Source organism: Crinia signifera, chromosome 12, assembly GCF_055691185.1.
Source record: "Crinia signifera chromosome 12, ASM5569118v1, whole genome shotgun sequence".
Taxonomy (NCBI): domain Eukaryota; kingdom Metazoa; phylum Chordata; class Amphibia; order Anura; family Myobatrachidae; genus Crinia; species Crinia signifera.
The window spans coordinates 57625396-57640308 of NC_139228.1; the positions used below are offsets into that span (position 1 = coordinate 57625396).

Sequence of the window (14913 nt, forward strand, 5' to 3'; positions counted from 1 at the left end):
ATGTGTAACATTACTCTCTGTAACCACCAGTAATACATGGGTAACATTACTCCCTGTAACCACCAGTAATACATGGGTAACATTACTCCCTGTAACCACCAGTAATATATGGGTAACATTACTCCATGTAACCACCAGTAATACATGGGTAACATTACTCCCTGTAACCACCAGTAATACATGGGTAACATTACTCCCTGTAACCACCAGTAATACATGGGTAACATTACTCCCTGTAACCACCAGTAATACATGGGTAACATTACTACCTGTAACCACCAGTAATATATGGGTAACATTACTCCATGTAACCACCAGTAATACAATACATGGGTAACATTACTTCATGTAACCACCAGTAATACATGAGAAACACCACTCCCTTTAACCACCAGTAATACATGGGTAACATTACTCCCTGTAACCACCAGTAATACATGGGTAACATTACTCCCTGTAACCACCAGTAATACATGGGTAACATTACTCCCTGTAACCACCAGTAATACATGGGTAACATTACTTCCTGTAACCACCAGTAATACATGGGTAACATTACTCCCTGTAACCACCAGTAATACAATACATGGGTAACATTACTCCCTGTAACCACCAGTAATACATGGGTAACATTACTCCCTGTAACCACCAGTAATACATGGGTAACATTACTCCCTGTAACCACCAGTAATACATGGGTAACACCACTCCCTGTAGCCGCCGGTATTCCCAACCTCCTGGCATTATCACATGACACCTTCAAGCGTGAGTCCGTCATCAAAGATCTGCCAAGGAAACCTCTCCAGGCTTTTGTGTGCGTTACGTTCCTACAGTCATCAAAGGAGGTTTCATCGTTTATTTTCTCCATAAATAAAAACAACACGTCCCCCCCCCACTTGGACAATAAACAATTTATTACCAATATGAATACAGATACTGTGCTGCACTGATGTACCGCCGTAATATTGTGATGAAAGTGGAAATCATATCTTTATTTTTGTCACCGCGCGATTCTTTGTAACGTGTGTCTGGTTCTCTTGTGATTCTGCATTAAAATTCCGTTGGCAGAAAGGGTCCTAACACCGCACACTACCGGATAGTATTACTCTGAAGTCCCCCCTCACAAAGCCAGTGGCCGAAGTGTAGTCTCCTTCAATTTTGAAACTAGTACTAAATGAAAAATAATGCATTTAAATAAGCAAATATATCATACAAAAAAAAGGCTGAGATCTCGGTGTGCGATGTCAGATGAAGTCTAAAAAAATTATATATATATATATATATATATATATATATATAATCCAGAAATGTAAAACTTTGCGGTAGTCGTCTTTCATGGTAAGGTTGAGCGCAAATCCAAGGCTCCAAGCTTCAAAGTGTCTGCTAAGGATAAGGGTACAGAGTGCGGGTCCATAAGTCATTAACCGATCCAACACTCAACGCATCAGTCCTGCTTGGATTCTACTGTACATTCCCAGACCGGACCGCTCGCTCCGTTATTATGTCGTACTGATCCGGCTCAGCTCCTGCCTGATCGCTGAAAGTAAACAATTCAATTAAAATTAACATTCCTTTATAATGACCATGCCTACTGTAATGTCTAGGGGGCAGATGTATCTAGCCATGGAGATACTGTCCAAAGCAAACAGCTTCTGTCATTTATCTAGCACAGTCTATGAAATGACAGAAGCAGATGAGTTGCTAGGGGAAACTCCCATTTTTATCTCTCTCAAAGGTTTGAAATATCTCCCTCTAACAGGTTATTGGGGAAAATTGACAAATCTTAGACAAAGGTAAAGTGGAGAAGTCACCCGTGACAACCATCCAGCTCTTGTCATTTTTCAAACCCAGCCTGTAACATAGCAGCTAGGAGCAGACCGGATAGTAGCCATATCTACCAACATGACCCATTTCAGGTCGGATGAAATGCTTTGTTTCTGGATTTCCTGGTCAGTGGCGGATCCAGAGGTGGGAGCACAGTCCAACATTCAAATAGGGGTTCTCCTATTTGAATGTTGGACTGTGCTACAGCCCCTCCTCAGCAGCAAATGACAAGGAAGTCCAGGAACAGAGCACTTGTCCCTCCTGGAATGGATCATGTTAAAAGATATGCTTTATTTCTCTCCACTTAATACATAGACCCTACAGTCTGTAACATGGCAGCTAGGAGCTGATTGGCTGGTACTTTATCTCTCTTCACTTTTTATCACTCTTCTCCCATAACATGCCCACACTGCGGACCATTTTTCGTGCATGTGGGTAACCACTGCCCAGGGACGTCCAGCACATCTCGAGCACTAGTGCACCTCTGTGCATGCACACTGTAGGACGCATGCATTGTGCAACGTTTTATCTTGTGTAAATGCATCTGCTGTACCTCTATGTGTCACAATTGTGGGTGTGATCCCCGCAAGCCTACATGGGGTATTGGGAAAGGTACAGTAGCAAGGGGCTAGAACTGGCAAATCTGCCCTCAGACCCATTGCAGTAAGTGTGTATGTGACAGAAACGGATGTAGAACTTACCATCAATAATTTCTTCTTTCACTTTATGTAACTCTCTGACGACTTCCTCTAGTATCTCCTAGTGAAGGAACAGAGACAATGTAGTCAGAGACCGCATGAGGAAGACTACCGGCCACAACAGTGCGGGCGTGGGGCCGGTGGATTCTCCCATGGGAATGCCCAGTGTTTGGGCGTTACCATGAAAATGCTGGGAGTTCTCATGATAATTCCCCCGAAGACACGGGTGCGGGGGACACCTGGACACCCTCAGATCATAAACACTACAGAGGTGTCTCTGATCTGCGAGCGCTTCCAAAATCATTTGTAGACTTGTGAGTCAACCAGAATATAGGGCCTTATTCTAGTTCACTCTTTCTGACAAAATCCTTCTTAGATGGACAAAACCATGTGTGCTGCAGGGGGGGAACATCTTCCCCACCCATAGTGCACATGGTTTTGTCCATCTAAGAAGGATTTTGTCAGAAAGAGTGAATACCCTCCCCCCCCCCACAAACTTTTTGTTGGGGGAGCAGTGTCTGCCCACATCCACAGGAACACCCACACATGTCCGAAGACTCAGATGGTGGACAGGCAAGGCTACGTCTCTGGGAAATAAGCAGGTCCCCTCTATAACATTTACCTCTCTTCCGCAATAACTATGGCGGTGTTGGTATTACCCCTCACCCCAACCCTCCAAAATCAAATAAAACATTAAGATACGTAATTATTGCACTCACTTGTTTCATTCTGTCGAAGTCTAAGGCGTCTGTCGATACGTCGTTGCTGCTGTTCACGGGCTTCATCCTGCTTGGAATGGAGAAAGAGTTAAGGACAACGTTTGTGATGGTCATACAGAAGCCCAGAGCACAGGTGCAGGAGCAGTCATGTGATATACAGAGCTGTATACATGTGTCCTGTGCAGAAAGCCATCGATCCTGCTGGGATGGGAATACCTAAAACTTACTGTAGTAATAATTTGCAGCATTGGTTTCCTATTGCATCCGGCGACCTGCGGATTCCTGGTCACTGCCATGGAGGCTGAACAATATTTCTTTGTCATTTTTCTTGGGTGTTCGAATGATACATATGTAAAACTACTACCTGATTATTGGTAAATAAGCACCATAAATAACACCGTCATGTTTATTCCTATTTCATCCTGCAGATAAAGCAGCACGCTGTCCTACAGCAAGCGCTTCTTATATACCATCCACTTAATGATGGTCTGGATGCAGAATACTATGACAGGCTGGAGGCCAGAAACAGTCATAGTTGTAACTATGACAATAGACATGCCCGATACCTACATGAAAAGAAACCGTATCCGCCGGCTGCACAAGGGGATGAGGTAGGATCATGGTATCTGCTGGGTGCACAAGGGGATGAGGTACGGCCACGGTATCTGCTGGGTGCACAAGGGGATGAGGTACGGTCGCGGTATCCGCTGGGTGCACAAGGGGATGAGGTACGGTTACTGTATACAGCCGGCTGCACAGGGGGATGAGGTATGGTTACTGTATACTCTGGGTGCACAAGGGGATGATGTATGGTTACTGTATCTGCCAGCAGCATAACGGGATGAGGTATCATTACTGTATCCGTCGGGCTGCACAAAGGGATGAGGTATGGTTACTGTATCCAATGGGTGCACAAGGGGATGAGGTACAATTACTGTATCCGCCGGCTGCACGAGGGGATGAGGTACGGTTACTGTATCCGTCGGGCTGCACGAGGGGATGAGGTATGGTTACTGTATCCGCTGCACAGGGGGATAAGGTACGGTTACTGTACTCACTGGCTGCACAAGGGGATGAGGCACGATTACTGTATCCGCCGGCTGCATGAAGGGATGAGGTATGGTTACTGTATCCTCTGGCTGCACAATGGAATGAGGTACGGTTACTGTATCCTCCGGCTGCACAAGGGGATGAGGTACAGTTACTGTATCCGTCGGGCTGCACAAGGGGATGAGGTACGGTTACTGTATCCGTCGGGCTGCACAAGGGGATGAGGTATGGCTACTGTATCCGCCGGCTGCACAGGGGGATGAGGTACGGTTACTGTATTCACTGTCTGCACAAGGGAATGAGGCACGTTTACTGTATCCGCCGGCTGCATGAGGGGATGAGGTATGGTTACTGTATCCTCTGGCTGCACAAGGGGATGAGGTACGATTACTGTATCTGCTGGCTCCACAAGGGGATGAGGTACGGTTACTGTATCCGCTGTCTGCATGAAAGTATGAGGTACAGTTACTGTATTCGCTGGCTACACAAGGGGATGAGGTACGGTTACTGTATCCTCGGGCTGCACAAGGGGATGAGGTACGGTTACTGTATCTACTGGCTCCACAAAGGGATGAGGTACGGTAACTGCATCCTCCAGCTGCACAAGGGAATGAGGTAGGGTTACTGTATCTGCCGGCTGCACAAGGGGATGAGGTATGGTTACTATATCCTGTAGCTGCACAAGGGGATGAGATATGGTTACTGTATCTGCCGGCTCCACAAGGGGATGAGGTACGGTTACTGTATCTGCTGGCTGCACAAGGGGATGAGGTATGGTTACTGTATCCGTCGGTTGCACAAGGGGACGAGGTATGGTTACTGTACCCGCTAACTGCACAAGGGGATGAGGTATAGTTACTGTATCCGCTGGCTGCACAAGGAGTTGAGGTACGGTTACTCTATTCCGCCAGCTGCACAGGGGGATTAGGTACGGTTACTGTGTCCTCCGGCTGCACAAGGGGATGAGGTACAGTTACTGTATCCTCTGGCTGCGCAAGGGGATGTGGTACGATTACTGTATCTGCCGGCTGCACAAGGGGATGAGGTACGGTTACTGTATTCTCCAGCTGCACAAGGGGTTGAGGTACGGTTACTGTATCTGCCGGCTCCACAAGGGGATGGGGTACGGTTACTGTATCTGCCGGCTCCACAAGGGGATGAGGTACGGTTACTGTATCCACTGGCTGAATGAAGGGATGAGGTACAGTTCCTGTATTCACTGGTTGCACAAGGAGATGAGGTACGGTTACTGTATCCACCGGCTGCACAAGGGGATGAGGTATGGCTACTGTATCCACCAACTGCACAAGGGGATGAGGTATGGTTACTGTTTCCGCTGGCTGCACAAGGGGTTGAGGTATGGTTACTGTAGACAATCTCTGTCGCTGCACCTGGCTCTGACTGGACAATGGTGTTGTACTTGCCACAGACATTACCACAATAACCCTACGCTCTTGTATCTTTCATCGCTGTATAACACTGTTGACAAGGCCATTGCACGACTGGACAATGTGATCACCACACACAGCGACAAAACAGGGACATGCGGGAAAGTGTACCCATTGCCGACTCAGAGGAGGCGACTGCGCAAGGTCAGACCCCAAGGCCCCCGCCGTGTGAATTGCTAAGCTTATTACTGGGTGACATGGGTACACTTTGCAAAATAACAACAAAAACGTCACAACAACAGCAACAGCAGCAGCAGCAGCAGCAGCGAGCAAATGCTACAACAACAATGTGTCTTGCACAGAACACGGAAACACAAGATGGGTGGGACAAGCGGAAACGGTGACGGCTGCAGTTTGGTTTGGTACCTAGAGGGTGGCTGGGATTGTATGGGGCTCTTAGCTTCTGGGCTCTTCACCACCGGTGGAGTTCTACAGCAATGCAATGAGATAGCACATGAATATAGCGCACCACAAGATCTGTCTCATGCATGAACAGTTCTCCTGCAGCTTCCACTCACCTGGAGAGTAAGGAGGCCACAGGCTTCTCCACCGAGTTACTTCTCTCCCACGGCTTCTTACCCAAGTCTGGAGTAATATCACAAAATACCGTTAGATAAGATCATGGTACAATAATGCCCTATGGCAGGGGTTCTCGAACCTGGCCCTCAGATCCTCACACAGTTCATGTTTTCCAGGTCACCCGGCAGGTGCACAGGTGCACTCATTACTCACTGACACATTTTATAAGATCCACAGGTGGAGCTAATTATTTCACTTGTGATGCTGTGAGGAGACCTGCAAAACGTGCACTGTGTGGGGTCCTGAGGACCGGGTTTCAGAACCTGTGTCCTAGGGGCCTTGGACCTTATACTGGTTGACACGCAGTGCTGCGTGTCTTTTTTAGCCCGCCTGCCGCTCGCATTATCCACCCGCCCCCCCATTTGATGGTCACAAAACAAAGACAAAATCAGATTCTACGATTTATCTATTTAGCACCTACTAGAACATAATAGATAGAATCTTATTGGCTGCTATGGGCAACACCCCCTCTCCAATAGAACTCCCATTTTAGTAAATTTACGCCAACATCTATACAATAGTAATGTCAGTTGTGCGTGCCCTACAGAGCACCTAATTGGTACCTAATTGGTCCTAGTGGCCTCCAGCGTGCACAACCTTAAATCCCCCCCCCCCCTAGAGGTGAGGAGCAGTTTATTATTTAGGACTTAGCTGTACAGTGCTGAGGACATTACCTGCAGAATTCTGAGGTGTGGGACCACGAGTGTTGGGAGAAGATGAGAGACTGGAATCCTCCTAAACACACAGGAACAGAATGATGGACAATATAATGTAAGACGTAATACGTTGCATTACCAAGTCTTCACATTCAGGGGTCTCTCTAACGGATCTGGGGATTCCATCTGTACAATAATTACATTACTAAACTTTAAAACTTATACTTTAAGATTTGCACCCTGCTCAGGATTGGAGCATGGCATTGCCGGACCCTCGTAGCCCCACGTGGGACGCCCGTGAAAAAATAGATGTGAAATGTAACCAACCGGTAAATGCCGCGGCCAAACCATGGCTCTAATGTTGCACTGAACTTGGATATCTCAGAGGTATTTAGGAGGTGAAGGAGGTGGACATGGACATGTATGAGACATGTTGGGTGGTCTGGTGGTATGTACAGAGGTTTCATAGGCATGTGTGGGGCATGTTGGGTGGTCTGGGGGTATGTACGGAGGTCTCATGGACATGTGTGGGGCATGTTGGGCGGTCTGGGGGTATGTACGGAGGTCTCATGGACATGTGTGGGGCCTGTGGGGAGGACTAGGGGTATGTACAGAGGTCTCATGGACATGTGTGGGGCCTGTGGCGAGGACTGGGGGTATGTACGGAGGTCTCATGGACATGTGTGGGGCCTGTGGCGAGGACTGGGGGTATGTACGGAGGTCTCATGGACATGTGTGGGGCATGTTGGGCGGTCTGGGGGTATGTACGGAGGTCTCATGGACATGTGTGGGGCATGTTGGGCGGTCTGGGGGTATGTACGGAGGTCTTATGGACATGTGTGGGGCATGTTCGGCGGTCTGGGGGTATGTACGGAGGTCTCATGGACATGTGTGGGGCATGTTGGGCGGTCTGGGGGTATGTACGGAGGTCTCATGGACATGTGTGGGGCATGGTGGGCGGTCTGGGGGTATGTACGGAGGTATCATGAACATGTATGGGACATGTTGGGCGATCTGGGGTTATGTACAATCGCACGCTGTTACTGGTACAACAAATACAACCATGCCAAAATAGGCGCAAGCCATCCCAAAGGTAGCATAATGTCATGTGACCCGCAGGCCCGTGTTACCATGACAATTACACCTGAGCATGGGAACCCCCTGCGTAGAACACAATGATGACACACAGGACAATGTGTGTCATGTGTGTCACACAGGACAATGACGCACACTTACATTTTGGCATTCTTCATCCTTTTTGTCCCCAGGTTTCTCGGTCTGTGAGGCCGCCTTCCTTCTGAAACAGACATTGTGGACATTACATACTAGCTACGTCTCTGGCGTGTGCGCACGTGCCGACGCGGAAACACCACCTACGGTATGTTACCTATTCGCCCCACGCTTGCAGGCTAGAACTGCACACAGGCATCACAAGCCCCCACCCCGTGCATATTGGTCAACCAGAACTTTTAACTTGTCTAATACAATCGCAGTTTGAGTACAGGACCTGGGATGGATCTTTGTATTTGGATCAATCAAACTTGCTGTGATTGCGGTTCTGGGCTAATTTGGTAAACAAAAAAGAGGCAGATTTACCGACCAGTGACGTTGTGGTTATCGCTCACTACGAATGATAATGAGTGCTCTGGCCAATCAGCTCCTTGCTGTGATGTGTTTGAAAATTGACAGAAGCACCATTTATTAGTCTTAGCGAGTGATAAGAAGAATATCACTTGTTAATAAATCTGCCCCATATTGGGGAGATTGATCAAAATTTCTAAAGAGCACTAGTAAAGGCGTTGCCCGTAGAAACAAATGAGCTTATAGCTCTCATTTATCCAGTACATTCCATAAATCGATTGCTATTGGCAACTCCAACTCTTGTCCTCTCTAGAAGGCTTAGTAAATCTCTCATGGAGTATTACATGTAGTTACAGCACAACATAAAGACTTGGGGCCGTCTCCCCCACATATTACTATGATTAAGTCAACAGGAAGTCATTGTGATACAAACCTTTTTGCCAGCAGTTTATTCATTTCCTCCATTAATCCTCCTCCGCCACTGCCGCTGCTTGTCCGATTGGCATCAGTTTTGGAGGCTCCGCAGGGACTAGAACTTCCCGACATATCTTCTGGCTTTAATGATATGAAATAGTTATTTATCTGCTGCTCCGAGATCCCGGATAACCATGACAGCAAGCGCAGAGCCTCAGGCGGTCCCATCAAGTGCCGTGTGTGTGTGTCTCCCACCGGCAACGGTAGCGGGACTACGGGGGAGCTTTCCTAAACTGAGAGAACCCATTTCTCTGCTGTAAAGTCCCAATTCTTAAATGTTAGTAAATGTGCGTTCTAGCCCTGGAAGATCAACATCGATTTTAAAATCGATCAACATTGTCACAAAATCGCCCAACATCGACCTTTTAGTAAATATATTGCTTGGAGAAAAGTAACGTGGCTGGAGATAAAGTACCAGCCAATCAGCTCTTGTCATTTTTCAAACACAGCCAGTAAAACAACAGTTAGAAGCGGACTGGCCAGTACTTTATCTCTTTTCAAGGCTTAGTAAATAGACTAGTGGTGGGCAATAAGTGGCCCTCCAGCTGTTGAGGAACTACACATCCCAGCATGCCTTGCATCAGTTGCAGCATGGTCAAATAGCAAAACTAAGGCAAGGCATGCTGGGATGTGTAGTTCCTCAGCAGCTGTAGGGCCGCTTATTGCCCACCCCTGCCTTAGACTGAACTTTGAGACAAGCGCAGAAGGACCTCCATACATTGCACCGCCAGATAAAGCCAATAAGTGGCCAATTACACTTGTAGAAACCACCCAACCAGAAACACACTAAACCAAGCGTGATATGAAGGAAACCTCGAGGCTCACCCTTTGTACTTTTCTCAGTTTGGCACTGGCCAGGGCCGCCGCTAGCCCCGAGGCTGGACTGTCTTCATAGACCACCCCTTGGCTTCCCACGGCTGGTAGGGGCGGGGCAGGTGGCGGTGTGGCTCCCGATGGCAGGGGAGGACCAGGCGGGGGCGGTGGTGGGGGTCCGCTAGTTGGAGCAGGTGCTACACCGATTGAAGCTACCGTAGCAGCAGAAGAAGGGTGGCCAGGTGGAAGCATGGGACCTTTAAGAAGTAAGAAGATGCGTTATGTTAGAGAGCAACCAAACATCTACTGATCTGCCAATGAATAATATCAAGAGGGTTATGACTACAACTCCCAAAAATAATATTCTCCTAATATCGCTGGTGACCCTGAGTGATATGTGCCCTGCATTTAAATGTAGGGATTTACATTACACCCTATTGTTCTCAGTTGACATTCTGTCTGTGCTCTTTCACAAGGCGACTGAAATGAAGCGACTCAGATGAGGTAGAGGGCAGGATTGAGACATGTTTGCTGGGCTGTGAACAGCCGCATATGCTCAAGGTACGCAGTGAGCATGCGCGAGCCATCTGTATAAAGACAGCCAGTGTAGGCTAACCTTTGCTGGCTGCTCGCAAGGTGGCTGACTCCCTGCGGCCTGTTGGGGGCAGTAACCATGCGTTTTCTGTCTAGACTTAATAGATGTTGCCAACAGAGGGGAAAACCACTTGATGGTGACTCTGAATGGTTTTCCCCTCATTGGCAGGGCTGTAAACGCATTCACAGCTGTGCACATGGGCAGGATTTCTCTTGTGCAGAGCAGTGTGGGGAGGCATTTCCCTGCTTGCTGGGCTCCGAAAACTCATGGCTTGAATCATTCCAATAAGGACATCTTGCCATTGGCAGCAGTGGGGTCCCGACAATGATTCATTCTTACCACCGCGTGTTGTGGTGATAAGTAACATTTCTGTCTAGTTATTAATTCCTCTCACCGGAAGAGTGGCTCTGATAACAGCCCATCCTGGCACTTGCTATTGGGTGGATGAGCCTTGTAAGTCTTGCTATTGGGTGGACGAGCCCAGTAAGTCTTGCTATTGGGTGGCGAGTAATGTAAGCATTGCTATTAGGTGGCGAGCCCTGTAAGTCTTGTTAATGGGTGGGGGACCCTGTAAGTTTTGCTATTGGGTGGCGAGTCATGTAAGTTTTGCTATTGGCTGGTGAGCCCTGTAAGTCTTGCTATTGGGTGGATGAGCCCTGTAAGTCTTGCTATTGGGTGGATGAGCCCTGTAAGTCTTGCTATTGGGTGGATGAGCCCAGTAAGTCTTGCTATTTGGTGGACGAGCCCAGTAAGTCTTGCTATTGGGTGGCGAGCCCTTTAAGTGTTGCTATTGGGTGGCGAGCCCTGTAAGTCTTTATATTGGGTGGACAAGCCCAGTAAGTCTTGCTATTGGGTGGCGAGCCCTGTAAGTCTTGCTATTGGCTGGCGAGCCCTGTAAGTCTTGCTATTGGCTGGTTAGCCCTGTAAGTCTTGCTATTGGGTGGATGAGATCTGTATGTCTTGTTATTGGCTGGAGAGCCCTGTAAGTCTTGCTACTGGCTGGCGAGCCCTGTAGGTTTTGCTATTGGGTGGCAAGCCCTGTAAGTCTTGCTATTGGGTGGATGAGCCCTGTGAGTTCTTGCTATTGGCTGGCGAGCCCTGTAAGTCTTGCTATTGGGTGGATGAGCCCTGTAAGACTTTCTATTGGGTGGTGACTCCTGTAAGTCTTGCTATTGGCTGGCAAGCCCTGTAAGTCTTGCTATTGCGTGGCGAGCCATGTAGGTCTTGCTATTGGGTGGCGAGCCCTGTAAATCATGCTTTTGGGTGGCAAGCCCTGTAAGTCTTGCTATTGCGTGGCGAGCCATGTAGGTCTTGCTATTGGGTGGCGAGCCCTGTAAATCATGCTTTTGGGTGGCGAGCCTTGTAAGGGTTGCTTTTCTTTGCTTGATGGACTGGTTAAAACCTCGGCTGCAGGAGGGGGGGCACATATTAAACAATAAATTGGCACCATCCAAAGGTGGAGAAACCTTTTGAAATCTGAATGGCTCACAGCTAATGTCCAGGTAGATGACAAAAAGTTAGACATGCACTGGATCAACATTGAGAGAAGGACAACACAAGTAAAATATCAACATACTGCATTTCGACATTTGTTAATTGTTAATCTATTCACGGTCTACCTAGACCAGGCATGGCAAACTGTAGCCCTCCAGCTGTTGTGAAACTACACATCCCAGCATACCTTGCCATAGTTTTAGCATTCCCCAATAGCAAAATTGTGCCAAGGCATGATGGAATTTGTAATTTCACAACAGCAGGAGGACCATAGTTAGACATTGCCTGTGAGCTAAACCATACCCAAACTTTTTAATTTGTGTGGCTCAGTGGACATGCCGTGCAGCTATTTCTGCAGATTGCTGAAGGTGAGGCATAGAACCAGTGCCCCCGGCACTAAGCTGGTAGCACAGCTATATGGTCTTGTAAACCAGTCTGAACTACTAATTGTATAACAAAAATATGACTAAAAATCCCCTTTTAATGTGACAGTTCCAACCTCTAAACTTCTAATAATCCATTTGTTGACAATTCCGGGCTACCAATAGGGCCAAAAACCAATCTGCGTGTATCTACCCATAATGCCCCATGGTGAGGTCTGACCCCGCCTTACTCATAGTTGTAAGGGATAATGCTGACTTTTATAGATTATCTTTGAACATCTTCTGATATTTTGCATTATTCTAAGTGGAGGCCTTCTGAGTTCCCTTCACCAACCTGGCTGCACCGCTAACCGATGCGCTGAACCGCAGAATGAGAAAACTCACAAACGAAGTTCAAGTTAGCGAAACAGTGTGTGACTAAATTGTTAGGTGCTCGTTTATCAATGAGTGATAACACTTGTGAGTGATAAATGGTGCCAATCAGCTCCCAACTGTCATGTGTTAAGGTTGGAAGCTGATTGGCTGGAACACCATGCTTCACAATGAGTTTTATCGGATGTGGTATAACACACCGACAGTCGGGATTCCGACAATCATTAGCTAGACGTCAGAATCCCGACTGCCCAGACTCAGGCACCCGGGATTCCGACGTCGGGGTAATGACTGTCAGAATCCCAACTGCCGGCGAGTTCTCCGGCACCCGTTTTATCATCCACAACAAGTTTTATCAATCAATTGTTGATAAATGGGCCCCTAACTAGTGTCAATAGTCTCATCAGCACCTCAAGATACAGTATGTAACATTTTCTGTTCAAGGATGCACTCGTTGAAAGACATGTACTTACTTAACTGGGAAATGGCGGATGAGGTCATATAATGTGTGGTCCTCTTGGACAAAGTCAGCTCAGATACAGCAGCATAAGGGGGAGGTAATGAAACAGAGTGTGATGCGGACTGGTATGATGGCTGGGAGGCATGGGAGGAGGGATGGAAGGATTGAGCAGAAGCATGGGTCAGAGTGCCAGCGGGGCTGGCAATCACTGGCATTTGAGGAAGCGGCACAGTTTCTAAGCATGACAGGAAACAACGGTCAACGCTTTTAACTTGGGTTCTCTGGGAATTTATCGGAATCTGAGTGCTTTGCGGCTCATCTGCTTGGTCATCGGGGCCTATATGAGGTAAGTTGGGGATTTGGACCATTTTGTCGGGACCTCCTCTGATCCTTGCATTCTGGCCAGGAATCACAGGAAGCATAACTGGAATAAATGTTTGTGGAGACACGCTGTGGTGGAGCACTGGTGAAGCCACAGTAGGAGACGCGGAACGGGAAGCATAGGACACAGAGGGATGTTTTACAGACTGATGAGAGGTTAATGGAGCATGGGAACCAGGAGGCGGAGGTGGGGATAAGGAGATTTGCTTGACGCTTCGGGATAGAGTCCCATTGCTTGGCCATATTGGAGAAAAGGCTGAACCTTGGGCTGTGGAAGGCTCAAATCCAGATAGACTTTGCGGCAACTCTGGGGGCCCGTTGGTTCTTTTAGAGGACTTTTGGTTGGATTTATTACTAGGTTCGGGGACAGGAGATGCTGAAGAGATAACTTTTGCATAAGATGGTGGTGGGATAGCGCCAGCAGTAGGAGGAACGCTGTAGTTACTGTAGTCAGGAGGAGGAGACTGGCAGTGGGAAGGGGAGGAAGACACGTTTATCTGAAGGGTAGAAACTAAAAGAAGAGAAAATGAAAAGAACAAAATGGGCATTTATCAAGGGTAGCAAATAAAGCAGAGTGATTAGGAAAGCTGGGACTGAAAGACAGATGGAAACAGAAATCAAAGATGGCGGCATGCACAGATTCTAATGCATACAAATCAGATCGAGAGCTCGGCGGCAAAAATTTGTTTCAAAACCATTATTTTGGAGATGCACTAAACTGGTTACAAGATCGCACACACCAAAACATCTCCATTTACCCATACCAAACCTAATTTTGCATCACACTGATGTGTTTGAAGGGTGGTGGTGTGGTGGGGGGGCTCTGAAGGACCAAAGCGACTTGTGGCTGTATTTGCGAAGAAAGAACGGCTTGAATCTCGGCCGTGTGAGGTAAAAATTAAAGATGCCGGACTCTACACTTAACTTTAGGCCTGCTTTCAATTTTTCACCTCAACGTCCACGTAAGCCGGAGGTTTGTAAATAGGGCTCTTGTAGTCTGGTTCATAATTTTCAGGTTTACATTCACCTCTAATGGTTCATTGATATAATATGTTGCATTGCCTGGGAATAAGTCTAACAAAGCCATTTGTATATTGCGTTTATCAGGAGTCGTGAGACCTTTATATGGGAGTTGGACAGTTAACATACATTGCATTTCTTAGTTCTACAGAGTAAAGTGCGACCTGATATATACGTTGTGGGTAAGGTGTGGGGTAAATATGATTATGGTATAAAGCAGGGGTAGCCAACTCCAGTCCTCGAGAGCAGTTAACATTTTTCAGGTCTCCTCACAGAATCACAAGTGATGTAATTAGCTCCACCTGTGGATCTTTTAAAATGAGTCAGTCAGTAATGAGTGCACCTGTGCACCTGCCAGGTGACCTA

The 14913-nt window shown here is 47.4% G+C and overlaps 1 protein-coding gene across 12 annotated transcripts in view; it reads right to left on the bottom strand.

Moving 5' to 3' along the window:
• Positions 1-895: 895 nt before the first annotated feature.
• EVL (Enah/Vasp-like) overlaps positions 896-14913 on the bottom strand; it is an 89366-nt gene continuing 75348 nt past the window's right edge. For 5 of the 12 annotated variants that reach the window (XM_083166556.1, XM_083166555.1, XM_083166550.1 and 2 more), the window contains exons 6-15: positions 13160-14038; positions 9855-10099; positions 8989-9110; positions 8211-8271; positions 6993-7053; positions 6258-6324; positions 6106-6168; positions 3242-3311; positions 2526-2583; positions 896-1537 (exon numbers count right to left, since the gene is read on the bottom strand). In XM_083166556.1, coding sequence (XP_083022682.1) covers positions 1500-1537; positions 2526-2583; positions 3242-3311; positions 6106-6168; positions 6258-6324; positions 6993-7053; positions 8211-8271; positions 8989-9110; positions 9855-10099; positions 13160-14038 — 1664 coding nt within the window. In that variant the 3' untranslated portion in view covers positions 896-1499. The remainder of the gene's footprint in view (positions 1538-2525; positions 2584-3241; positions 3312-6105; positions 6169-6257; positions 6325-6992; positions 7054-8210; positions 8272-8988; positions 9111-9854; positions 10100-13159; positions 14039-14913) is intronic. The other 7 variants (XM_083166552.1, XM_083166551.1, XM_083166557.1 and 4 more) reach the window with 7 other exon arrangements.